Source organism: Drosophila melanogaster, chromosome 2L, assembly GCF_000001215.4.
Source record: "Drosophila melanogaster chromosome 2L".
Classification (NCBI taxonomy): Eukaryota; Metazoa; Arthropoda; class Insecta; order Diptera; family Drosophilidae; genus Drosophila; species Drosophila melanogaster.
Genome location: NT_033779.5, coordinates 7,029,897 through 7,056,209, shown reverse-complemented (window position 1 = coordinate 7,056,209; position 26,313 = coordinate 7,029,897). Strand labels below are relative to the sequence as shown.

The window sequence follows — 26,313 nt, the reverse complement described above, 5'->3', positions numbered from 1 at the left end:
ATTGTGTAAAAACGCCTTGATAAAGTGAGATCACCCTATTGAAGATTTATGCAATATATGGCATAAATTTATTAAGCGACCCCAACCTTATAGAAAATTAAATATAAATTTAGTTTTGATTTAGTTTTCTAAATGTACCAGTTTTCATAACATTTTTTCCTCAATTTGTTTCCCATTGCCAAAGAAAACGCTTTCAATTATTTTGTATTTAACGATGTTCTCTTTATTTTGCAGATATAAATAAATATATTGATAATTAAAACTAATAACTTTTACAATCCTTTTTGTGTTCCAAATTGTTGTATAATTTACGCTTTAGGGCACGCACTCGATTAGCTTTCAATGCCAACTGCTCAGTTGAAATGCTATTAAACATAAATTCTCGAAAAACGCGTACAACTCCAATAAACATATGTTACTTCTTGATCTTAATCAATATATTCTTATTCCATGATATTTTCGTTCTTCAAATTAAAAACCGTTCGAAGTCAAAGTAACAAAAGTAGTACTGATCTGATCTTCAACTTTACACTTAAGTTTTGAGAATCCTGCTAACTGCGAGCTTTTGTGTGATCGCGAGTGATTGGATAACATGTGTCCGTTTATTGCTAATGCTTGATTGGTTGGTTGGCCATGGTGCATTCGTTACTGGCTCTTGGATGCTGTTCCCTAGCGATGAACATACTAATACGGATTTCTTCACACATTTGTTCAGTGCTCTTAAGTTCTTGTGTCTCGGGCTAAGTGCGCTCTGTTTGGAAGCTATGCTCTGCAATTCTGCATAGCCAAACGAGCACCCACCCAGTGTAGGACTAGAAAAATAATCGTTTTTCGCTATAATTTATGTATTTTCGTATGGTGGCGCAGTTGACACCACCGAAATAAGATGTAAGTCAAAGCAATAGCATTTTGAGTTATGATCTTTGTGATACAGTATTTGGAAAGGGGAAGGGGGGCTACGAAGTACGTATCTTGTGTGGAAAGCGAAAAACGCAAACTATATACGCGTGTAAAAAAATATATATGCACCTCTTTACTTAACCACATTCAAGTTACAGATTGATCTCTCTCATTTTGTTCTTTCTATATATGTATGTACAACGTTGCACCTGCTTTGACCCTTTACACAACGAAATCAATAAAAAAAAATGTATACTCGATTTCGTTTTCGTTTAAGTGGTAATAAACACAGGGAAAATAAATACAAAATTGGCAAAATGTAGTTTAAATTAAAAATAGCTGCTTTGGAACTCGGTTTCTCTATCGAGCTGGCCATCGTTTTGTTCTTATATTGCCGTCGTCGGTTGAAGCAAAAATAATAATAATAATATGCGAAGTACTCGATTAATAACTACTAAATTTAAACATTTCTCTATATATGTATTTACAAATCACAGCTACAAACACTAAAACCTTCTTTCCAGTGTTGCTTAAGGTGGCGATGACAGGCATTATGCGGGGTATTAAACAGAAAAATTAAACTAAACGTTCATCACACGATTACATTACGTTTCGTTATTCAACTTGTTCTCGCGTAGTGCTTAAATAAAAATGTTACTTCACTCGCAAAAGGCATCCTTCCGCCGTTCCTTTAAAAGTAAACTATAGTCCAGCAAGCGTAAGAATAAGGTTGTGAATGATTAGCTATTTGTTTTACAGCCAACCGCCCTTGCGGCCAAAAAGCAAGGAACTAACTGAACCCACAAACGCCTGTGTGATGGTCTGTGGTGTCGCCTCTTCCTCCTCCGCAGGCTTAGCCTCACTTCGCTTGGTGCTGAGCTTGCTGCTGCTGCCGCTGTCGGCTACCTTTCCCAGATCCGGGCGCACTCGTCCGCCTCCTCCGGCGCCAGAAATTGTGCCCAGATCTGGCCTCTGGTTGGCCATTCCGTTCTTTAGCTGCCTGCGCGATTTCTGGCGCTGCATCTGCTTCAGTCGCGTTTCACTCGCCGTGCCGTTGGATGTCGTCGCCGAACTTGGCTGACTTTGTGCTGCTCCTGTTGTTGTGGGTGTCGCGCTCTTCGACGGTTTGATTTTCATTACCAAGCCCTGATCGTCGCTATCATCGCTATTGTAAGCACTCGTGCTGCTGCTCGTCGAGATACCTGGCCCTGAAGCCGCCGCAGCTGCAGATGTTGATGCTGTTGCGGGCGTTGGCGATTTCAGGCCTCGATGCAGGACACCCTTGATCTGTGCCCGATCGAAGTGTATGTCGTCCACAATGCTGTTGCTGCTGGTGTGGAGACTCTGTAGGCTGCCACTGCTCAGGGGCGAACTGCTGCGGTTCGCGATTCCTGAGCCAAGGCCTCTCTGTGCGCTTATTATGTTCTCCAGTCCGATGCTCTCCACCTTCTCAATTAGGTTCAGCGATCGCAGGGCACGTCTTTCCAGGTGCGAGAGCATGATCTTCTGCTGCTGCTGCTTGCTAAGGCTGCTCCTTTGCTTCTGTTGCTGCTGCTGATGCTGATCGCCTACGATTTTGCGCCGGATCAAATCCGCACCACACGAGAGCAGACCAAAGAGCGGCTCGGGCGACTGGGCACGAGGAGGTGATCCCTCCGGGCTGTTGCATGGCGTCACCGTGGGCGAAAAGTTAGGTCCGGCGGGCGTGTTGAGGGCACTGGGCGTCACCGCCTTGATGCCCCTCTCATTCAGCATTCCAGCGAGTCCGAGGTTCACCGAAAATGTGGAGCAGGAATTTTTGCGCGATAGTCCAGCGCGAGGCGTGGCAGGACAACTGAAAGTGGAACACAACAAGAATTATAAATCGGGCTTAGAAATAATGCGTAAAAAAGAAAAAAGAAGGAAACGAGTATACTGATTCTATCCACCCTTAATAATACTAACCTGGGTTGCCTTGATGTCGACGTGGAGGCCATTCGGGACGACATCTGCGACTGCGAGAGGAATGACAGATCGTTAACGAATCCATCGTCCGGATGCATGACCATGCTATTGGTGTAGGTGAACGTGCAGCCCGGTGCTTCAAACTGTTTGCCGGGCAGATCATCGCTAACATCCTCCTCTACGTCCGACAGCGTGTATATCTGCATTCCCAGATCATCCAGGCCACGTCCACCACGGATCGTTACGCCGGGACGCTCATCCAGCAGTCCACTGAGCGTGGGCGTGGCCAAGCGCGACCAATGGTGCAATGTCTGCGATCCCTCCATGGGTTTGATGATCTGCAGCTTCTCGGGTAGTCGCCACTGATGCGTCATCGAAGCGGACATGTGATTCGTGGAGCCCGACATTCCCGACGAGCCGGTGGACATAATACTGTCCGGCGTGCGCACACCCAGCGGTAGATCCGAGTTTCGAACGTTACCTGTACCGTGACCCATTGGTTCGTCGTAGTTATAGGTTCCAGCCGGAGCATAGGACAACATAGCACGGCGAGCCAAGACCTCAGCCGGCGTCAGCCTCTTGAGAGCCGCCTCCAGCTCCTTGGCGCCGGGCGCTCCTGGCACACCAGAGGGCTGGGCTGGATAACCGTCATCCGACTGGGAGTTGAGACTCTCGCTTGACAGAGTTTTAACTCCCAGAGATTGATTGCTACCGCCACGATAGTAGGAGCCCGCTGGATACGCCATCGAAGCCATGCGCGGCCCCGAAGAGCTGCTCATCGACATAGCTCCCAGTTGCGTCATCGACACGTTGCCGCTGTCCATGTAGTTGCCGCTCTTGCCGGCACATCGCACTGTGTCGAATACCCGCTTGTATGGCGGCACATTGCCAGCTCCCGCATACACGCTACCTCCCATTGTCGACGAGCTCATGCCGCCGGACGGCATGTGCATCATCATGCGGCTAATGCGGTCCGCTGATCGCTGACTGTCGCCGGATATGCCAGAGTCTAGGCTATTCTCTGAGTACAGTGAAGACTCCATAAGCTCACAGTGCAGTGAATCCGGCGGGAAAAGACTGCCGCCCATGCCAGCGCCACTTGTTCCAAGGCCACCGAGGAAGGAGCTCCTTGCCTGTGGCTGCGACCGCTTTCGCTGTTGCTTCAGCTGATCCTGAGCAGAGTGCAGCAGAGCGAGCACCTCTTCGTAACGCTGCTTGAACTCCACCAGTTCCAGGGCCAAAGCATTTTGGTTTTCTTTCGTCACGTGCAGCAGCGAGAGATGTTCGTCGTTGTCTTGCGTCAGTTGGTGTAGTCGCATTTCCGCCTCCGCTAGGCGAGCGGTCAGGTTCACGATCTGCTCATGTTGCAGCCGGTTTTCCTCCCGCTGCCGTTCCAACTCCAAACTGAGGTTGTCGTACTGTGAGTTAGCATCGTTTAGCTGAGCACTGATATCGGCCATCAGCTGGCGCTCGTGCTCCTCCACCTCGTCCGTCTGGTGGGCCAGTTGGGTGGCTTCGCATTTCAGAGACTTGTTCTCGTCGAGCAGGGAGTTGACCTTGCGCTGCAGTAGATCCAAAGTTATAGACTTCGACATGGTGGGAGTGTCTGTGGAGCGAAAATTATATATAATTAGTCATGAAGTACTTTCTGACTTATACAAAGTTGATTTTTTGCTCACTTATCTACCCATATAGATTACGTTATCTGTTTTTAACTCACCAGTATCTGTGCCATCGTCTGCATCGTTGGTAAGCACAGAGATGAGCTCGTTCTTCTTGTGCAGCTCGTGGACCAGCTGGGCACGATCGTCGTTGGAGGCCTTGAGATCGGTTTCCAGATCCGCGACCCGTGCCTCGAGTGCATTGTTCTGGGTGAGCAGCTCTTTGCCAATCTGCACGGTCAGCTCTAGGTCCTTCTCCTTCTCCTCCAGCAGTCGCGTCACGGCCTCAATGTCATCGTACGCCCGAGTCATTTGGCTAACGCGGTTGCCGCATAGAACTATAAAATATATAAAGACCAAATAATTATGGAACCATAAACGCAGATCAATAGAAGGAATAACTATGTTGAAATTTGTAAATTCGTAGAAAATAATGGCAATTTGTTCAACAGGCTCTGTTTGACAATGACGAACACAAGTAGTGATGTTGTTACGATTTGAGAATCTTCTACACAAATGTTTCTCACAAATCAATTCAGAAAAAATGTTGTTCAAAAGTAGAAACTCTTTGGTGTTCGTTACAGAAAATAATCAATGTTTTCAAAAGTTCACCGTAGCGGGGAGGCACTTTATGAAAGACTCCCTGTGACAGTGTTGGAAAGGAATGCAATAGCTCCACACTGGACTGGATTCATCGATTTAACAGTTATAGCATAAGCACCTTCCATCAGCAGCTGCTCGTTCTGATGTTCTCCCGTTATAAGACCCTCTACTGCTGCATCTGCTGTCGTTGTTGTTGCAATGTTTCCACCTATGCTGCTGCCCAAAGAGAGTTCATCCTCGTACTCAAGTTCATCGTCCGTGATGAAGAAGTCTTGGTGCAAATCCGACCAATTTTGGCATGCCTCAAAGGCCAAGTCTTCCAAGTTGGTAATCGTTGTGCCTGTTTTTGTTTTTGTCGCTGCAGCTTCCAATGCATTCCCGCTATTGGCATCTCGCTCCGATGCACTGGCTAAAAATCGATGATGGACCCCGCTGCCGGCAGCAGTCTCCCTGTCTCTCTCTCGCTCTCCCGTTGGCTCCATCTCCTTTTCCATTACTTCCCCATTGTTTACGTGCGTCATTTTGTCTTTGTTGATTTCTTTCGTTTTCTTTGGCAAATTCTTTTCTTAGTCACTTAGCGTTCTTGCTTTAGATCTAATCACATTTAAATTTAAATCATTTCGTTAAGCAATTTCCTCTTCGATTTGTATTATGTAATTTTTAAAGCATTTTACAAATTCCGTCTAGGCACTGTCGGCTTGTTTGGCGGTACAAAGAGGGGTGTTTTATTTTTCCCTCGGCGTTTTCACCCCGTTTATCCGTTTCTTTTCTTCGTTTTCACCCGGGGGTCACATGATTTTGTAGTTTTTTATTCAATTGCCTTGATGCTCGGTGAATGTAAACATTAAAACTAATTGCTAAATTAATGCGAATTGTCCAGAGTCACAAGAGAAAATGAATAACTGTCATCGTGCGGCTCTCTCCCACTCACTTTTGGCTCTCTTCTTTGCCACCCACTAAACGCCGAGCATGCGCAAATTCACTTGCAGCTCGTTAATTTATTTCTTTCAAAGATTTCGCTTGGCCGAAAATAAACGTAAAACAAAAAAAACCTCGCTTGACTGGCTCAATGTTATCTTTTCTGTTTTTGTTTTTATAAATAGCCATGAGCGCAGCTTGGAAACTGGAAGTGGAACTTCTTGCTCGGCCAAACGCACACACTCAAATGGCAGCTGCGGACGTCGACGTCGAAGGAGGACCGGCAGCGCAGGCAGCAACAATAGAAACAGCAGTAACAACAACAACTGCAGCAGCATCACTTAAAGTAAAAGGCGTTTTCCCCCAAGACATTTCCAGTGAAAGGGAAATGGCAATAGTTACGCTTACAGCTGGGAATTCTAAATGGAAATACAAAAAGACAATTTTGGTAAACTCACATGTGCTAAATATTTCGGCGTTTCACTTCACTTCACAATAAATATATAATAGCAGTTCAAAAGTCCAAAGGTTAGAGACATAACCCACAAACAACAACAAAAAACTTATAAACGCGAAAACTTCAAATATAGATGGAAAGAGGAGGACGGACAAAAACTGCGCTCCAAACTCGTGACGGTACACACACACACACAAATACAGTCTCTTCTTCTTACGCCTTTTGCGTGCTGTTTTTTATATTCTTTTCGCAGTTTGCAAACGTTTCGAATTGCTCATTAAATCTTTAACCGCATGCACACTATTCGAAATTGCAACTCCTTGACTTTGGAAAATTGTTTGGCACAAATTGTTTTACTTTTCCGTTCGGATTTTGCACAAATTGTGTAATTTACAGATTGCAGATACTCGAGAGAATGACAAACGCGAGGCGTGGAAGCCAAGAGTGAATGAATTTCGTTTGTTGTATTGGAATCGAAGTCCACATCCACCACCATGGCATCCACAAATGCGAGAGCCAGAGAGCGGTACAGTGTTGCCAGCTCTCAAAAGGTAAATAGCAGTGGTGTAGTAAGAGGGTCGACTACATGATACTGCGTAACTAAAGCAATGTAAACGGAAACTGGCGACAAACCCTGTATAACAGCAAGCTAACAATTTAACTCGAAACTTTCGATGCACATGAGCCGGATAAGCGACCCCTGGCCATCAAATCCCTTTGCCAATTGTTTGTTTCCCCTCACAATATATCACATTTCCTATTTCTCAGGTAAACAGCGGGAAATTGAAAACTCCAACTAAAAACCGGAACCATTTTCCGCCTAATCCTAATCCCATTCATGGTTAGGGCGCGAAAAACTACGCGGGTAATTTTCTGCGTACCTATTCTGAGATTCTGAGATTCGTATTTCCACGAATTACAAAACATTTAACATAAATCAGGTAGGTAGAAAACTATTGCACAAAATGAAATGGTTTAAGGATCAGCGATGGATCGGATTAGCCGATTTACGATCTTCCGGACTGTGCTTTAAAAATTAAAAATCTAGTTAGAGAGTTTGTGAACCTGCTAATTTTCCACTTAATGATTTACAGCACGCGTCGGACAGTCATAAAAATTGGAAGAAAACTCATTATCTTAGGTCTGCGTGTAGCACATTAGATTACCCTATAAAGCAATAAATACATGAAAGTTTAACCGCACTTTAATGCTAGTGTTCTTTATTAATTTAATGAATTTAATTTTAATGTGCGTTAAATACATTAAAATCTCATAAGGGAATCTGTAGGTTAAAACAGTTTAGTATAGAGTCTCGATTAGTTTTTAAGATATAGAGAGAAACGTGCAAGTCATAAAAACGTACCTAATGGGTTTTTTGGCAGCTTTACGCTAATAGAACTTCAGTGATGATTTCAAGACAATAATGTCATGTGGTTTTTTGCCTGCATTAATGGCAATAAATGACTTGAGCTTTTTCCGCAATCAATCGGCCAAGATAGTGTGTGTCTGGCAAACAAATGATAAGGCAAAAAAGCTCCTCTCCACATTTGGAAAACTAAATTAATACAAGACTTGCGTAGAGATAAGTTTCGGCCCTAGCAATAAAGATCCCAGGCACTAGTTGAGATCATGTGCCTTTTTAGCCATCCCATGCCCTTCGTTTCCCTCAAACTTGATAGTTTTTCTCTAATGAACTTGCTAAAATCGTCTATAGGCGATTTTAGGATCGTACAAAAAAAGCCATCATAAGTTGTGCAAATATCAATATGGCAGACTCGGCTCTAATAACAAGCCGTATAACAATCCATATAGTATAGTATATCGAAAGCAAATACAAAGTCTGAACATCAAAAAAAAAGAAAATAAATGGGCGTAAATGGAGAATATTTGCTTAAGGCTACATATATGTGCGAAAAATGGCTGTCGTGTTTGCTCACACGTCGACCACAACAAAAGAAATCAGAAATAACCAGAAAAACAACACTAAAGTTCATTAATAATAGGAAATATAAATGAAAGACTTTCGATAAGATAGACCCAAATTAAGGCTAAGACATGCAGCCTGCACTTCAGCGATAAGAAAAGAAAGCAAGAAAGTGTAAAGTGTGAGGGCATATTGCCAAAATACTTTAATAACAAACCAATCTAAGTAAAGCCATGTCCATTTGTAAGCATATTGATAAGGCAGATATCATTGCCGATTGCCAAAGATAAAGTTATTACTAATTCAATATGAGCAATGCAATAAAATGATTATATATATTGTGCGAACTTTAACTCTACTTGTTATTGAAAGCTTCATCAAATGCGAAAACTATTCGAGTGTAACTCTTATCTCACACGCAATTATCCACTGAAGTGATTGTTATCTCGTGTGTAATGAAGAGCGATGGATTATATGTTATCTTAATGCCTCAATTATCAGACACTTGACATTGTCTATTGGCATGGCTACAAGTTCAGAAGACTCGGAACCATCTGAAACAACATCCCGTCAGGATCTCATTCTTACCTTTGTTCGTCAGCAGACTGCGCACCACCTTCAGGCAATTTTTGCCATCGACGTTCTTGGAGGCATAGTACATAACTTCCCAACTGCTTGCCGCCTGCAGCAGCTCCTGTGGCAACTCAAAGTGCGGCGCCTCCAGTGCGCCCGTTATCGGACTGGGTACCGGTGTGCCCGGCACACTGGCCTCCACTTTTCGTTGTCCCTTCGAGGCGAAGTCGTGCAGCAGCGCCAGATGAGGAGCCGACACGCCCAGCGGCGGATCCATCGACTTTGGCCCCGACTTCATTTGCTGGACAATGCAACGCATGCGATCCACTGCCTCCAGTTCGAGTTCCAGACGCGTGGGCGGCGGCTCAATCCCATTGACGATCGCCGACATGGAGGAGCAGCTGGACAGGCTATCGAAATCGCTAGCAGATCCATTCAGATGCTGCAGCTTATCCGCCGAGCGCTGGCAATTGAAATCCAGGTGCTGACCCAGCAGCTTGTAGGTGTTCTCGAAATGCTTGCTGGAATTGGACGGTTGGCTGGTGATCAGGGTGGCGTTCAGGGAATCCTCGGAGTTGGCGGTGGACCACAGCGAGCTGCTCGACTTGCTCTCGATCAGCGAGGTTGACGAACTGCCGGTTTCGACGTCCAAGGAAAAGGTGCTATTCAGCTGGTTGCCATGCTCGAAGGTTTGCCCATAATCGTCCGCCTCCTGCTCGACTATTATGGGCAGGGAGTCTAGCTTCTTGATGTCATGATGATGGGACTCTGGTTCTTGATGATTTGGTTTACTACGCGTTGCACTGTTGAGGAATGGCATTTTGCTGTACGTACATCGTTTTGACGCGAACTTTTAAGTTTTAATTTCGATTTTAACATGTATTGGAACACACGAACAATTAACTTCTAACTGGAAATTTTTTTAAGAGTTTTGTTTGAACAGCTTTTCTGGGATTTGGCTTGCATTCAGCAGTGCCTATAAAGATTGCGAGTGTTGATGTGTGCATGTGTGTGTTAGTTACTTTGTTCAATTTCTTGTTAAAATACTGCGCAGCAAGAAGTCCAAATTGCACTTATCGATGGGCTATTTTCGAACGATTGCCGAATGTTAACACTCGGATTATGAGGCAAGTCACCATCAACATCACCATCACCATCAGCAACAGCCAGCAATCTGCGGAAGATGTTTGCCTCATTTCCCAAAAATACCAACAATGGCAAAATTGTGTGTGCATAATAAATCCCAGCATTTACATACAATGCTAGTCAACAAAAATAAATCACAAATATTTCAAAACTGCGACGACTTCACAACGACAAGAGTGGACAGATTGTGTGGGCATGGCGTAGATTTAGTGGCTGCCACTTTGAGGAAAGTTGGGCGCAAACGAGTTTTACAAATTAGTTAGCCTTGCCCGCAACGGGAGATGCATTCGAATAGCGCTGGTCCGTGGCCAAGATCACGTAGGTTGCTGGGAAAACTCTGGCCAAACTAGAACCATCTCAGGTAGGAAAAAAAAACGCGTGGGCTGCGCTTTAGAATGTGGGAAATGGTGCACATCCCGAGTAGCTGGTCCATTCACGCTCTCAATAGCCAGCATTCGATCATCACTTTTTATGGCCGGCCAGTGGGGCGAAGTGAAAGAAAATTGAGCTGAACCCAGCTGCGATAACTGCCGATGCTGAGCTAGATTCAGTTACTAACGGTTGTGCCAAATGAATGGCCAACATGAGATGGCCAACATAAAGCCCCCGCTGCTGCTGCTGCTGGCTAGTCGAACTGAAAAAAAAAGCCTTGATGCCCACAATCCGAGATGCGGAGATGAGTCAACTGATCCGAGTCACCTTTTTTTGTTAAGCTTTAAATTAATTTTTTTTTTTGCATCCCTACACTTGAGAGCGGCATTTAGGCGCGGGTTTTTTTTTAGGTTCATCGACATGCACAGCGCGTATGCACCTGTGAGTCACGTTCCCCAACTTCAGGCACCTAAACATTCGAAGGGAGCCGGCGAATAAATCACTTTATCGCATAGATAAACCATATGACATATGACAAAACGAGCGGCAACAGGAATGCATACAACTTGATTGGCTGATTGAATCAAAATGTGATATATGATATGATATATAATGAGCGAGAAGATAATAAAAACCGATCGAGCATTCATGGGCCTCGGGGTATGGTAATTATGTAAAGACAACTGAATAAATAATAAATAGCTGAGGGAAAAGCAGGCAAAACATCCCAAAAAAGGCCAATCAATTCGTACACGCGAAAATAAAGCGAAAACGGCAGCAGTAACATAAGACCAACTCAGTTGTTATTTGGCATGTTATTTGTTATTTGTTACTTTATTTTTTTTTTTTGTAGCTTTGCAGTTTTTCTGATGTATTTGGTTCACATCAACTTTCACAAATGCTGTTCGTAATTAATTAATGGCAAAAGTTCGGTGCATTTAAGCAGATTTTTATGGTCACTACAAGATGAGCAATGGTACAAGGTTGTTTTTTTTCGGTATCCAACGGATTAATGGTTTATGCGACGGATAAATTCAAGATCAGACAAATCAGATACAAAATGTTACGCAATAAATGGTTACAATATATATCGGGGGAGTTTAAGTCACAGCCAGCTACTTTAATGTTACTATAATCGCTACCAGTCAATAATTCACCTAAATCTGCATTAAGAGCAGCTAATTTTTTAAATAGTTTTATTGATCAATAAATAACAAACAACGGCAACAACGTCAAGGAAGTTCGATGTCCGCTGCACTTGAGTGATAGCCTATGGGTAATGATAGTTGTAGTATCCAATGGTTATTACCGAGAAAAATGTTTTCGAGCCACATTTTCTTGCACCAATTAGCGGCGGGCAGTGTGATTGTCCTCCTCAATAGGCCAGTGACACAGAGGAAAACGCTGAAGAGGCAAATGCCGACAGATTGAACGAATAGCCTGCAGGTGGTGCAGTGCTGCTGTTGCGAAATGACGCAATGAAAGTATGTCACAATATGTATGTAAACCATCTCGGCCAATTGTTTGCTGAATAAAAAGAAGCATGGTCGGTCAGTTGCACATAAGCGGCTTTGTTTTTTTTTTTCGCATTTTTTATGTTTTTTTGCCCGAGTTTAGGACCCACGAACATGACACCAATTTTCGCGCGGAATTTGGTGCGGCACAGGCTTAGCACCAATAAAAGTACAATTGCCAGGGCGATTATGACTGTCCATTTAACGTGGCCATTTGAAAATTTGTACATTTGTGCTCTTGTAGTTTGCGGTTGGTTTTTCTTTTTTTTCTTTTAGCGGAACAACTTGATGAGCCAACGGAACGCGTTCTTCAGCCAGATAAACCGTTGATTGATGCGGAAGAGCCAAGCTACTGGGTAAAGATAATGCCAATCGATAAAGAAGCCACGCCAATGGAGTACAGTTGTTGCTGGCTATGAGAGAAGTAATCAACGGATTGTATAACCAAGATACATTGACCTGTGTGATTCATGCTTATTAATCATTACTTTTAATAGGTGAAGAAAGGAATGACTAATTGGAAATCTTCCTTCTTAATCTCAATAGAAATTCAATGTTAACATCAAATTCTGGGATATTTATATTCTATGCCTAATATGGGTTTTCTCTTATTTGTTGTTGAAATTTTTAGTCAACTGTATAACGAATATAAATATAACCATGAATTTCCAGGCGTCAAGAGATTACACATAAAATTGATCACTTCCACATGGATTGTTTTTTTTGTTCCAGCCTGACCTTTGCGCTTTGTTTATTTGTGTTCTTAACACAGAGATACAAATTAGCATCTGTTAGGAGTTTCTGTTTACCCAGGGATCACTGTAAACCGGCTGCCATCCAAGAACTGGAAGTCGGGAATTCGTGTAGCGGTAAATGGTAAATTGCCCGTCCACCACGCACATGTCTATATATGTATGCATGTACATATGTACAATGGAAAGCGCACACACACCTAATGCAAACAAACATCGGCAAACAGCTGGCTTTTTTTTTTTTGAAGTGACAGAGACGGAATGCCGATGCGCGACAGAGATGGACGGGAATTCCGATAGAGGGCCATATAGAATTATAACGTTCCTTATCAGCGAAACCGAAAGACGGCATGGAAAAGCGATTATGTAAAGAGACGGAACGACAACAACTGCAAGCGAAGAAACCCCATTGAACGAACGGCAAGAACAAATTAAGCTGACACACAGACAACAAGCCCTGCCCATGGCCTCCACCCATTAATACATTAATACGCGCGTTCCCTTTAAATGTTTACAACAGCCAGCGTTTTCCTCTTCATAATTCACAAAAAATTGAAGCAAGGAAGGAAAAAAAACTTTAGCACTCACACACACACACTAACACACATACACTGGCAATAGTTGTCCTAAAAATAAATTCAATTCGTATGACGGCACGAACAAAAGGCACTTGGAGAAATTCCAACTGCTCTGGCGGCGCACACAGCGCGTATGAGCAATATTATTAATAATTTTTGTGTTAATGATTTTTCGGCAGTGCCATTGGCTCGCCTTTATGCCATTTTGCTTTTATTTGGCACACATATTTCTCGAGTATTTTTGGCAAATTATGCCAGACGTGCACACGCACAATTTCACTGCCAACGCCGAACGAAAACACAGATTTTTCGTAATTTTCGCACTTATTAACGGAGCGAACGGAACACCGCTTACATTTCGTTTTGGCACACACAATTCAGTTTACGTATTTATTTCGCGGCGGCGCTAAGGCATTTGAAATATCGCACACACAAGCACGCGGAGCGCAGCACCATTACTTTTCCTCTTTCCCCACCGATTTCAAACGTCCGACAAAATCGAAAAGCAAAATGACAAAAGCACGCGCAGCGTTGCCAGATCGCCGGCCGGGCCCCACTCAGCTGTTTCGATGGAGCTGTCATGTGGCAGTGATCTTGTGGGAATGTCGGGCCACAGCTGTCACAGCGGGCGTTTCACAACACTGCCTGGAGTCTTGAGCAACAAGTGTTGAAATGGCGCGGGAAATCGATAAGTGGGCAGTATTTTAAAATTCATAATTATAATTAAGTAGCTTTAATATTTGCTCCCTGCACATTATTATATGTTATGTTAATATTAGCATATAGAATATAAACCGCATTTGTTTAGTTGTTATAACCAATGGAAATTATTATACTTTGTTTAGTATCAAGTCAAATCATCTCCATATGGCTGTCAACTCAAATATCATAAATAAACATGAACTAGACATTTCAAAGAGAGCCTAAAAAATATTAAATATAATATTCGCACAAATGTCAGAGACAAAAAACATTGGCATGTGATACAAAAAGAATACTGCACCATATAGTATATATGGCAATTTATTTTTAATCTGCTTTCTTGCGTAGATAAAAGAAAATTGCGTTTTGCTGTCAAGCGACGGTGGATAAACAATTTGAAAAATACTTAAAAACGCATAAAAACATTTGGGAATTTTAAAAAACAAAAGCCCACGGAGAAGTGAAAGCATACAAGATATACAGATATATATACTCTACTATAGTATATAGATTGTATAACTCACAGCGAATATGAATGATTCAAAGGGTGAGCGCACAAGTTTCCGCTGATAAATTTGTATTAATTGGGCAATTGTATAGCTAGGCAGAGTTGACCAGTGCCATAAAAACAAATATATTATGAAAGCCATAAATGACTTTGGTCTTCACCCACTTATGATTTGCAATATGTAGATAATGAATAATATTAGGCAAAGAATATTTCAGTTTTGCTTTTGCAATCTTGTACTTATGATACCCTTATAATATTGTTTGAAAAAGGAATAGATATGTAATATTCCTTTACTAATAATAAATTTAAAACTCTATATTGTCGCACATATATGAAGTCAAACAGTTGAACACAGCCTGAATCAAATCGCACTTTAAATAATATTTCAAGTTTACAAATGATCTCATTCGTTCAAATGATTGAGTCATGGAAAACGCAACTTACTTTTTACAGGAATCTTCTATATACTTAGAATAGTAATTAAATGCAACTCACGGAAATAGTTTAGGCACTCTCTTGTCTGCTCCTTGGTCAAGCCCAGACCCTCCGGCGGAATGGGCAGCGCTGGTGCCGGAACGAACCAGTCCTCATTCGCATAGCCCGAGAAGTTTGTGAGGAAATCGTTGCGCACCTTGTACTTGGGTATCTGCTCCTCCAGCAGTGAGAAAATCTCCACCTCGGGCAAATTCTCGCTGCTGCACAGCTCTGTGAATATTACAACATAATATATTAGCACGTTTGTGTGAAATTTTGTTTAGAGTGCACCTGCAATTCAACTACCATGCTAAGATTTACCACAGAAAAACGATGAATGGATGGATAAGCTTAGCTTGTGATAGTTGGACTGTAGTTGAGATCGAAATGATTTGCTCACCCGTCAGGCAGCTGGCATCGCAGGTCTGTGGTCTGGCGGCAGCCGGCGACTGCAACTGCGTCTGCTGGAGAAGACGCTTCGACTGGAGGCGCGGCAGGTGCTTGCTGAGCGTCGCCTGGGCGGAGGGACTGAGCGGCTGAGAGCCGCCATTGGCCCCCAAAGTTGCGGATAGCATTAAATGGTGATCGCTTCTGGTTAGCAGTATTGTCTTGGAATTGTTACTCTTTGATTTTGGGGATTCGCGGCGTGGACACCGTTTTGGGTTGGGAACTCCTCCTATGTGCCGCGTCTGGTGGTTAGTTGCTCAACTGAAAGTAGAGAGAGGAGAAGGCGGGCTTGTGTTAATTTGCTACCAATCACATGAAACTAATAAGCCAGCTGCCAAGCGACTTTTTCCACTCTATTTTCGCTATTTGCCATCGAAATGAGTTCATTGCTAACAAACGAACAGGGGAACGAACGTATGCGACTTTTGCTTATCTATTTGCTGGCTGATAAAGTCGGCGGGCGAATGTGAATGATTATGAATACTATAAATATTAGCGCAACGTCAAAGGATTTTCGACTAATATTTATCAACTACTACATAAATTGGCAGTCGCAAAGTCAGACACCCCGTGGAAAGCTAACTGATTTCTGTGAAATGAGCGTTTAGGCCTTTTCCACACGGTACAATTTTGACTTTAGAAAGAAATCACTGCATTTAAACTTAGTCAAACTTTCACGTAGATAAAGATCATTCATTCATTTAATGATTAAATGTCTTTCATATTTATTACAAGCTGTAAAGCGTGCTGAATATCACTTTATTTTGACAATTACGATTAATTGGACCTGTTGATTAAGTCTAATTCGGCACTTGTTTTTAAACTTTTAACTACCAAAGAAGAGACCTGATCGCCGCGCAGTCGTTAACTGATTCTTCTTGGCCCGAAACCAACCAATTGATCGAGTGGAGTCTGCAAGCTTTGTCGAGTCATAACGACGATTTCGAGGTCGGCAATGTTGGAGTACTCGAAGAGCAGATCCAAGAGTCAAAGAGATGGCCAAAACCAGGTGGAACAGATAGACTACGTGCTCAGAGGCCCGTCGCCTGCACTCAGAAACATACATCAAAAACCGCGGTGATAATAGCAAAAAAAAAAAACGAACGAACAAGAGGTAAAAGTGTTATTAGTCAATAAACACGGCACAGAAAGAAATAATGGTTATTTCCTGATCGACGGATTTTAAAAATTTGAATAGAATATTGGAACCCAAAATATTTAAACTGAAAAAGGTGAAGTTTTTTTCTAGATTTTTACCTAGATTTTTTACCAGTAGACGCAGATGTTTTATGGCCTCGTAAATGATGCCATCATCATTTCAATGTAAAATGTAGTCGGAATACCCTTACTATAATTTTAAAGATGCCAAAGGAATGTGAAAAAATTATTCTCACAGTGTACGCAGCAATCGTGAACAGCTGAATGTGAATTGGAGTTTTCAATTTGCAACTCGAAATGACTTTTAAACAATGACGCACAAAGAGCAAAAAGTTGCGGGCATGTGACGCCAAAAGAAAGGTAGGTGTTCCCCGCTAAATCGCGATACGGCCGCCTAATGATAACAGCAGAAAATCAATGGCGCTCTTTTTTTTCTCGCCCATTGGGCTGCATTTTGCATTGCATAACACGTAGAAAATCGAAGAACTGAGGGCAATTCGCTTTTAGACAGAAATAACAACAAAACGGAAAATCGTGAATGAAAACCGCCGGCTAACGGTAATAGTTTGGCAGCGCAGCAACTGCGCTGCTGTCAAACACAAACACACACATTCACGCATTCTATTACTCACACACAGGAAGGCATTTTTCAAATTTCTATTTCTTTTCCTTTTAGACGCAAAGAGCGCGCAATTGTCAGGCCAAAAACACTAGCGTGGATGGCATAATGCTCTAAAATTAATTTCCAAGCGACGACAATTCTCAAACGCTTGCCAAAAAGCCAAGCAATTTGTTAAAGTTGCGTTGTTTTGGCACTCAAACGCACGAACACACACACACACATACTTTTGCACTTATATAAGTAGCGCGTCGCGTCGCGTCGCTTGTTGTTGTTGTTTAATGGGGCAGGGTCATTAGACGACACCGTTAAATGTTGCATGTGGTTGTCTTTTATAGTTTTCTTCGATTAGAAGCATTGATTTATCACCAGCAGCATGAATCAGCTGGCATGGTGGGGCGGTGGGCGGGGGATGCTGTTTGGGGGAGGTCAAAAAAATGAACACACTCGCCCATACACACACATGAACACTCACGCACACAAATTTGCGGGGGCGCAGTTGTGCGTGTGTGTGTGGGAATTATAAAACACACACAGGCGCGCACTTCTCACATTTCATAATAATTTTCACAGCTCTTGGAAAAACTAACCTTTGCGCCAAGGCGTCAAATTATTGAATTTTCATTTTCGGCCCTATAATAGCCCCTCTAATTGTTGTTGTTGCTGTGTGGTACCTACATTTGTTGTAGTTGGCTTGTGTTTGCCATTTTTTTTTCTCCGCGCTGCTTTCACAAACACACAAGCACACGAAATTCAGGGGTCACATGGAATTTTCCTCAATTCCGCACTTAACATCGCGCTCGTCAGTATTTGGAAAATGTTTTCTATTGGTTAATTGTCTAAAATATGCAACGTGCACCGTGCACTGTGTGCGTTTGTGCTGGCAAAGCAAAGAGTTTAACTAATTTTATTTAGCCAGATTTCGATTGGCTGCTGCCCAACACATGCAAGAACCAGGGCTGCAGTCGAAACTATCGCTGTGCACCGATAACCGCTCTGTCGTGCCAATCGTTATCGCCGCCTGAAACTCAATACTCTTTCAATTTTACAATTTATTTTTGATTAGCGTTTCTTTTTTCTACAAAATATCTGTATAGTAAAACTACGGCTTAACAAGTATGGGAAATGTTACAATGTCCAATGTTTTAAAATCAAGCTCCGTGCAAGCCAACAATCGATAGGTCGGTCGGTGTCCTTACATTTTTGGCGGTCAAACTAGCAAATTACAAATTAAGCACTAGAAACTACGTAATTAACCATTTGTAACATGATCTTGCAGCATTTCAGGCAATCTACACATTAATATAGTTCACGGACATAATTACTTGAAGGCGAGAAATGTTAAAATTTTCAAATTCATATATATTTATAAATGTATTTAATTGTATTTTAATATGTGCCCCTAATTTTCAGCTTGCGTCGAGTCTTTAAAAAAATTGAAAATGTTTTGACCAAAAATTAGTTCTTGTAACGAATATTAACAATATTTTTGCCCACGCATTCAGCTCAATCGTCGGTGTTCTTGCGCGTGGACGTCACCAGATCGACGGCGTTGATGGAGTCCGGAAACATGGTGTGATAGTTGATCACGGGCACGTAGGCCGCCGTGATCACTCGACCGGCAAACCAGCGTCCATGCAGTGCATTCACTGCCAGCACTGCGGTCGTTGTGCTCGGGCACTTGACATACACGGTTCCCGTGTGCGAAATGGTGTCCACGTGGATGTGCAGCACCCCGCCGTGTTTGGCGCACTCCTCCAGCACATCGTCGCGGATCTCAACGTCCCAGGTAGGATTTGTCTCGGTACGCGGATCAAACATATTGGACAGTATGAAGCACTGTGTGGCTATCGATGGTGCCACCTCCTGCTGCTGCAACGGCGCCGGTTGAGGTGCTGTAGCCAGCAGCGCATTGGCAGCCGCCTGGGGCACTGCCAAACCGGCTCCTTCCGCCAGCTTGAACATCAGCTGCAGACGTCCCGTGGCACCCAGATCGATGCCCGTGCGATCCATCTCGTCGGTGTCCAGCGAGGTGGTATTCATGTCCAGTCGCTCCGTCACATTGCCCACTTTCATGAGCCGACCGGCCAGTTCAAAGCCGTTCAGCTGTTCCAGAGCCTTTTTGGCATCGTCAGCATTGTGGTACTGCAAAATAGAACCCGGAAATTAGTTTAAATTAATGATTAAAATTAATGAAATAATCATCTGAATCCTTGTATAATTCGAAAACCCACCGTGATAAAGCCGTAGCCCTTGGATCGGCCCGTCTCCGTATCCATGATCAGTTGAATGGCATCGATCTTGCCAAAGGGCTCGAATATGCCCCGCAGCATGTCCTCGGTAATGTTGAAGTGCAGTGATCCCACGTAGAGGCGCATGGGACCCGTGTGACTCTTCGGTTGGAATGCCGGCGCTGCATTCTGGAGACGATTCTTCTCAGCCTGCGTGTGCTGCACCATGATGGGTACACCGAGCAGCCGCTGGCCAGAGAGGCCCAGGGCCAGTGCCACGGACTCAGGATCATCGAACTCAATGTAGGCAATGCCCTTGAAGCGTTTCGTCTTGTTGCATGTGATTAGACGCACGTCGCGCACCTTGCCGACGCTGGAGAAAAACTCCTCCAGGTCACGGGCTCGCACTCGCTGCGACAACTGGATGCAGAAAACGGTGCGGGCGTCCCGCTCCTCGGGACTGAGTTCGGTGGGCGTGGTGCGATCAGCTCCATTCGGTGGTGAGCGGCGTCGCGGAGAATTGGTTCCCCGACGGCGGCTACTAAAATAAGTAAGAAGAATATTATGTGAAATGGAGCCAACAAGGAAGAGTTAACGTTAAGTTGTCTTGTTGGCTTTACAAAGGTAAAGGTATAGAATAGCTCTGGCATATGTTACATTTTCGGTTTGGAATCTATGATCTCAACTTACTTTCTGTCCCTCGAGCGGGAATGGCTGCGCTTGCGTTCACGGATCGGACTCAGCCGTTTGCGCTGCTGATCGCGGGAACGACTGCGTCGACGCTTGTCCCGCGAGCGATCCACTTGCAACGACTTGCTGCCGCCGCGTCGATCTCGCGAGCGGCGATCCTTGTCACGATCGCCGTAGCGACCACCTCCACCGCGCTCATCACGCGAACGACTCCGACGAGATCTGTCGCGTTCGCGCTCACGTTCCCGCTCCCGATCTCGATCGCCACCTTCCCTGCGGTGTCGATCTCGGTCGCCGCCGTCGCGGTTACGATCGCGCTCCTTATCCTTGTCCCGATGACTGCTGCGTTCATTGCCGCGATCTCGTCGAGATTTGCCATCACGCGAGCCGCTTCTACTCCTGCGAGAGTGAAAAAAAAAACGAGGAATGACTCGTTAAGTACTTTAACTCATATTAATTATTGATTAATCTTACCGGGATCGTTTGCTTTGCTTTTTGTGTGAGCTTCCGCCGCCGCTGCCGTTCCGCGGACCATTCTCGGCGTAGTCGTCATCGTGTCCACCGCCGCCGCCTGGACTGCTGCCGCTGCGCTTGCGTCCACCACTTCCACCGCTGCCCGCACTGACATTCTACACAGATAGGTTGTTTTGTTTGTTTGGTGGATTGGGTGCGGGATCGGACAGGGAGGATATGGGTTGGTTGGTTGGGCGCAAGCAATAATGTAGATACAGATAAGTGGATTATTTTTTTTTTTGTTGTCGATTGGTTTCAGTTTTTGGTGGGTGGGAACACATAACGGTCGTTGATCGTTCGTTACGTTGTTGTCGTTGTTGGTTGATTTTCGATTATATCATTGAGTTTGTTATGATATATTATTTTTTCAGTTTCGTAAATATTTTTTTTTTTTTTTTTTTTGAATAAGAGAAAGCAAATCAAAGTAAATTAGTTAAATTTTTGGCATCTGCAAGTATATAAAGTAGAAATGCTTAAGTCAACAATGATCATTTGGGGATCATTGCCAATTTTTAGCAAAGGTAGTAATATGGATATAGATATAGAGAGATATCTTATACGTAGTTTTGGTAAATATATGTAATATATTTAATTTGTATATGGCACACACACAGATGGTTCACGACGGCGAGAAATGTTGTCTCCACATGGGCAAATTTCCCATGCTCATTCTCATTCTCAATCAGATCAGTTTTGGGGGAATGTTTAGCGCTGGCTAGTGGAGTGGACTGGTTGATTGGTTCTCAAAAAGACGTCGTCTATATATATATAGGACATAGACATAATATAAGTAAGATTGTAGTGCTATAGTTTAAGAATTGCTTATTACGTTTTTTGTTTGTTCAAATAGGTTTGGTTTGTTTTAGGCTTTGGCTTTGCGTTTTGGGCTTATGTGTTGGTCATATATTCTTATATTTCGATTTCTGTTTATCGTAAATCTGTAATTTGTAATTTGAGCGATACTTTCATTCTTGTCTGACTGTGAGTGAGAGTAGTAGTAGTGCTGCCTGCTGCCCCAGACAAGTTAGGAGGAGTATATCTGAAATTTAGTGCACGTTCAGTTTCATTGGTTTACATAGAGCAGTAAGGTAACGATTTCAATTGGATTGTGTTCATAAAAAAAAAACGCAAACATAAACAAATCATATTTTATACAAAATGCCTAGATATGTTTTGGTTTTTTTTTTTTATTGTTTTGTAATTTTGTAATTGGTTTTTTTTCGCAGCTTCTGGCACATTCAAAACTTACCAAATGGTCTCCAGCTTTTTGTGTTTAGAATGACCAAAACAATCTCTAGCAACAATATTGAGCTTATTCGATTCTCTGCAAAGACATTTCACCCTTAAGAATTATTCTAGCATTTTTGTTTGGTTTTTTTTTTTTTTTTTTTTTTTGTATTTTTTAATGGTGATTGTGTGTGGGTAGTTGTCGGTAGTTCTTAGTGAGACAGCAGATAGGAAGAAATAGGAGCGTTGAACTCATGAGTTGTTGGTTTGGGGCGAAAGAATTCAATTCAATTAATTTCCAACTTTAGCTGGATGTCATAGACTACTACATTGACTAAAACCTTGGCGAGCTGTCGGACAATAATGCTGATTTTGGTTTTGGGTTAATTAATGATAATTTTATTAGATTTATTCCACAACACACCGAAAATTGCATTTGTAAATGCTACGGAAAAATGTGGTTTGCTAACCTACAAATTATTTTATAATATATTGAGATTTTTCAAGTATGATTTCATATGGCTGAGTTTTAACCTATTAATAAATATTATTACAGATGGTTTGCCCAGATAAGATAAGAGGAATACCAATTGCTACAAAATCCGTTTCAGTCAATAATACAGATTAAAGTCCAAGTTTAGTAAGAGATATAAAATATCACTAAAATACGTTGTTTTTTATAGTTTACAGAATCATGACTGTCTTGTTAGTAATTCAATCCTTTAAGTTTCCCTGATACTTGTTAAACGTTTTCAGTTGCTATTGCAGCCCTGCCAAATATTTTGCACCCCACTGTACACCCACTGCAGTACACGACTGTATCAAATGCCGCGTAGGAAAATAAACAACACAAACCCACACACAGACAGATTTTCCGTTGGCGAAACACTTTTCTGTATGAACGCAGTCTAGTGTGAAAAAAAAATATTACGAAAATCAGCACGCAGATTGGCGTTCCGGCTGCCGATTTTTTATTAAACAGCAAAATTAGGCTAAAAATCGATTTAAGACCACTTAGTATGCATCGACTGCACATGTGTGTGTGTGTGTGTGTGTGCCCGAGACGAAGACGACTTACATACAAACACAAAATGCACGTACGCCTGTGGGTGTCTATGTGGGAAAAGAAGTATACAAACATACATATGAAGTAACTGTTTTTCTATTTTTTTTCATTTTGTTTTTGCACAGCAAAATAATTGCCTTGGGTGGGCACAAAAGCCAGTGGGACTTAATTTAAACGATAGTTGGCTGTTATCCGGCCTTTGGGAACTTACGTTTTTCATGTACGGCGCCTCGAGCATCGCCTCCACATCAAAGTCCTCGGCCATATTCGAAAATTACTTCGCTGCAATTCGGGGTGCTCCGTGAAAAAAGTCCCCTGCTCGGTGTCTGGCACGTTTGGAGAAATCAAAATGTGGTGGGGACGCACAGCGGAATTCGTAGGACGACTTACGAACTTCTCTTTTGGCTTTTGCGATTTTTTAATTAGAATTTTTGCCAATTTTCAACCAGATTTTCTTCTCTAGCGTGGCTGCTTGTTTTCGGCTTCAGGGTTGTCACAGAACTTATCGATGATGAACAATCGATAACTAGTGACCGTACTTCAAAAAGTTTTTAAGTGCTTTGCAAAACGTCGATCTATCGATACCGAGAAAAACATCGTTAAGTATTGCTATGGGAATTGATGTCACATCTCTAATCAAATACCATCACGTCGAAATACAGTAAAATTCTGTTGGTAAACATAAGCAAAATTAAGGCTGGCAATTAATGCGGCAGCATGCAACCAGTTGATTACAAATTTGCAAGCATAGTCAACCTGGCCGAAAGCCTGCTGAATAGATTTGGGGCCGATTCGCATAGATAAGCGAGTAACAAGCATCTACAGCTGCTGTTGAGTCATCATCTTTTAGCCAAATAAGCCAAAAAACAAGGCGAACAGCCGTTGGCCAGCTAGTGATAGAGCCCCAGGTGAGCCACAGGTGAGAGGCGTTGTCTTCGCTGGGGATGGCGTAAGCTGATCCAACGAACCACCACCAGCCAGCAAAGTATAATCGTTACGCGTCGCTGACTAGGTGTGTCTAAGCTCCGACTAACTTTCGTCTACTTTCGCAGAGCACACACACACTTGCCCACACCCAGCGACTCAAAAACCCCAAAACCAACCCATTTTTGGCAACATCCCCAATGGAGGACTACAAGTTCCTGTTCAAAATCGTCCTGGTGGGCAATGCTGGTGTTGGAAAAACATGCCTAGTGCGCCGCTTTACTCAGGGTCTATTTCCACCTGGCCAGGGTGCCACCATTGGTGTGGATTTCATGATTAAGACCGTGGAGGTGGAGGGCGAGAAGATCAAGCTACAAATCTGGGACACCGCCGGCCAGGAGCGGTTCCGATCCATCACGCAAAGCTACTATCGATCGGCTCACGCCTTGATCCTGGTGTACGACATCAGCTGCCAGCCCACATTTGACTGCCTGCCGGACTGGCTGCGCGAGATCCAGGAGTATGCCAACTCCAAGGTACTCAAAATCCTGGTGGGTAACAAGACGGACAGGGATGATCGAGAGATACCCACCCAGATTGGCGAAGAGTTCGCCAAGCAGCATGACATGTACTTCTTGGAGACATCCGCCAAGGAGGCAGAGAATGTAGAGCGTCTGTTCTACGAGATTGCCGCCGAATTGATTGGTCAGGCAAGGAGCAAGGATGGCAGTAGTTCGGCCGCAGCGGCAGCCGCCCAGCGTCAGTCGGAGGGCAGCTCCATCGGACTGGGGAGCTTCAGTGCCAAGGCAGCGCAGAGCAATTGCTGTGGCGGACTCGCCAGCGGCGGCTCCAACTCTAGTCAAGGCGGCTGAGCAGCTGCAAACTGAACTGGAAGCTGAGCAGCTAATCTGTAACTTGTTAAGGACTAATCGTGATATTCCATTTATCTTTTATTACCACAATGCTCCCACATTCTAACACATACATACATATGTTAAATTTTGTTTTTATAAGCATGATTATGACGTGATCGTTTGCCTTTGTCTTTGTAACGATTCCTATTAGATTGTTAAAACACATCGGCTTCAAATACCTTTAAATGTAAAGGTATTTAGAGCAATTCTCTTCGCTTTCACTAAACTACGATAACAACAAACATTTAAAGTACAATGTGCAAACGGATCTGGAAACTGTGCAGCTAATCTGTTATCTGTTATCGTGATATTCTGTTCATGCTTAAGGGTTTATTATTTTAATTACAAGACTAAAAAAATTGATTATTTCTGTATCCCCTTTGGTTTACAGAAAGAAATTGATTGTAAAAACTAATTTACTATTTATCACGATTAAGATCCTATGGGAAACTAGCTGTCAATGACTAAGGATGCTAAATATTTGTGTTACAAGAACTCCATTGGAGGTGTTTAAGACCGCCTGATTTTCTTGATTTGTATTATATAGACGTATGTATTGATCTGATTATGGATCGTTTACCAAGTGAGCATCACAGCCAATGCTACGAAGAATTTATGATATCAAAAATGCTAGACTCACCATTTAGTTTATTTCAATTAATTCCCAAGGAGTATTGCATGTTTTATACATTACATTTTTTGTATACATACACAATTTATGCATATTTATTTGCAATTATTTTTACATATTTTTACGATTAATGTGCAATCTTTGGTAATGCAATTTTTAAATGATATTCGTAATAGTGTTTAAGGTGATTTTATGACATTCCAAAAATTAAGAATTAGAAACTATGAATAGACCAGAAAGCTGAATAAAAAATAAACTAAATACAAGTAAAATGGAAAAGAGTGTTTAATTAATTTACAGCTGATTAATTTACAGCTGAGTAAAATATAAAATATGTTGATTAAGTATATCAACTTTTTACGAATGCGGAAAAAGTTGTTGATTAAAAAAGCTGCAATATATATCTTGTTATTATATAAATATCACAATAATTGGAATGTAAACTTTTAGCCGATAAATAATTACAAATGTTTTTAAAACAGTATTTTGTACAATAATGCATATAAAAAAAAAAAATCCCATCGATTTCAGGATCTAACTAACCACCTTAATAATTTCGTGCAAAAATCGTTCCACTCCGATTCTGAGTTCAAATAGCTCTTCCACCTTAAGTTATAGGTACTGCAAATATTATTAAGTGCTTTAGCCCACAGAATGTTTTTCTTCATTACTTTAAGAGTTAAAAATCGGCCGATCGAATTTTCATTGTGGGAAAATAAAGTTTTTTAATATACTGCAAATGCATCTCTTATCAGATTATTAGGGTTGGGACACTCGAAACAAGTGGTTTTTTTTTTTTAAATAAAACGCTTGCAGAGCTTTGAATTGCATTACTTTTTCGTATCCCCACATTTGCAGCAAGTA

At 42.6% G+C, this 26,313-nt stretch overlaps 3 protein-coding genes across 17 annotated transcripts; 1 reads left to right on the top strand and 2 right to left on the bottom strand.

Annotated features, from left to right (window-relative positions):
- Positions 1–199: 199 nt before the first annotated feature.
- Positions 200–18,387, bottom strand: milt (milton). 6 transcript variants are annotated; one of them, NM_080765.4, is made up of 6 exons: positions 17,844–18,387; positions 15,430–15,737; positions 15,051–15,260; positions 4,565–4,843; positions 2,845–4,450; positions 200–2,734 (listed from the first exon to the last, which is right to left on the bottom strand). In NM_080765.4, exons 2-6 carry the CDS (start codon positions 15,602–15,604, stop codon positions 1,654–1,656), a joined length of 3,351 nt encoding a protein of 1,116 aa, NP_542943.2. In that variant the 5' UTR covers positions 15,605–15,737; positions 17,844–18,387; the 3' UTR covers positions 200–1,653. The 6 variants fall into 6 exon arrangements, with proteins under 6 accessions (NP_542943.2, NP_001245927.1, NP_001245929.1 ...); NM_164736.3 differs by having other exon boundaries at positions 1,363–2,734; positions 17,932–18,387; NM_001258998.3 differs by lacking the exons at positions 15,051–15,260; positions 15,430–15,737; positions 17,844–18,387 and adding exons at positions 8,996–9,956; positions 13,698–13,851.
- Caper lies at positions 18,332–23,489 on the bottom strand. Of its 7 annotated transcripts, NM_001298772.1 has the most exons (9): positions 23,371–23,489; positions 23,192–23,306; positions 21,937–22,011; positions 21,517–21,726; positions 21,298–21,445; positions 20,649–20,803; positions 20,175–20,573; positions 19,488–20,025; positions 18,597–19,398 (listed from the first exon to the last, which is right to left on the bottom strand). In NM_001298772.1, the coding sequence occupies exons 2-3, from the start codon at positions 23,243–23,245 to the stop codon at positions 22,000–22,002; spliced, it is 66 nt and encodes a 21-aa protein (NP_001285701.1). In that variant the 5' UTR covers positions 23,246–23,306; positions 23,371–23,489; the 3' UTR covers positions 18,597–19,398; positions 19,488–20,025; positions 20,175–20,573; positions 20,649–20,803; positions 21,298–21,445; positions 21,517–21,726; positions 21,937–21,999. The 7 variants fall into 7 exon arrangements, with proteins under 7 accessions (NP_001285703.1, NP_609095.1, NP_001285701.1 ...); NM_001298771.1 differs by having other exon boundaries at positions 21,300–21,445; positions 23,192–23,489; NM_001298775.1 differs by lacking the exon at positions 21,937–22,011 and having other exon boundaries at positions 21,300–21,445.
- Positions 23,490–23,603: 114 nt separating this feature from the next.
- Positions 23,604–25,717, top strand: Rab30. 4 transcript variants are annotated; one of them, NM_135250.4, is made up of 2 exons: positions 23,604–23,888; positions 24,033–25,717. In NM_135250.4, the coding sequence occupies exon 2, from the start codon at positions 24,105–24,107 to the stop codon at positions 24,774–24,776; it is 672 nt and encodes a 223-aa protein (NP_609094.1). In that variant the 5' UTR covers positions 23,604–23,888; positions 24,033–24,104; the 3' UTR covers positions 24,777–25,717. The 4 variants fall into 4 exon arrangements, with proteins under 4 accessions (NP_609094.1, NP_723241.1, NP_723242.1 ...); NM_164728.3 differs by having other exon boundaries at positions 23,604–23,899; NM_164729.3 differs by having other exon boundaries at positions 23,604–23,973.
- Positions 25,718–26,313: the final 596 nt, after the last annotated feature.

Excerpts from the sequence above, each read along its gene's own strand:
- milt (NM_001258998.3), bottom strand. The coding sequence starts at position 9,800 with ATGCCATTCCTCAACAGTGCAACGCGTAGTAAACCAAATCATCAAGAA. Across the intron at positions 4,844-8,995 it reads CAGTCTGCTGACGAACAAAG|TTCTATGCGGCAACCGCGTT; the intron begins GTAAGAATGAGA and ends TATATTTTATAG. Across the intron at positions 2,735-2,844 it reads TCGACATCAAGGCAACCCAG|TTGTCCTGCCACGCCTCGCG; the intron begins GTTAGTATTATT and ends TTCCACTTTCAG.
- Caper (NM_135251.4), bottom strand. The coding sequence starts at position 23,245 with ATGGCCGAGGACTTTGATGTGGAGGCGATGCTCGAGGCGCCGTACATG. Across the intron at positions 20,804-23,191 it reads AGGCGCCGTACATGAAAAAC|AATGTCAGTGCGGGCAGCGG; the intron begins GTAAGTTCCCAA and ends CTATCTGTGTAG. Across the intron at positions 20,574-20,648 it reads AAGCAAAGCAAACGATCCCG|GAGTAGAAGCGGCTCGCGTG; the intron begins GTAAGATTAATC and ends TCACTCTCGCAG.
- Rab30 (NM_135250.4), top strand. The coding sequence starts at position 24,105 with ATGGAGGACTACAAGTTCCTGTTCAAAATCGTCCTGGTGGGCAATGCT.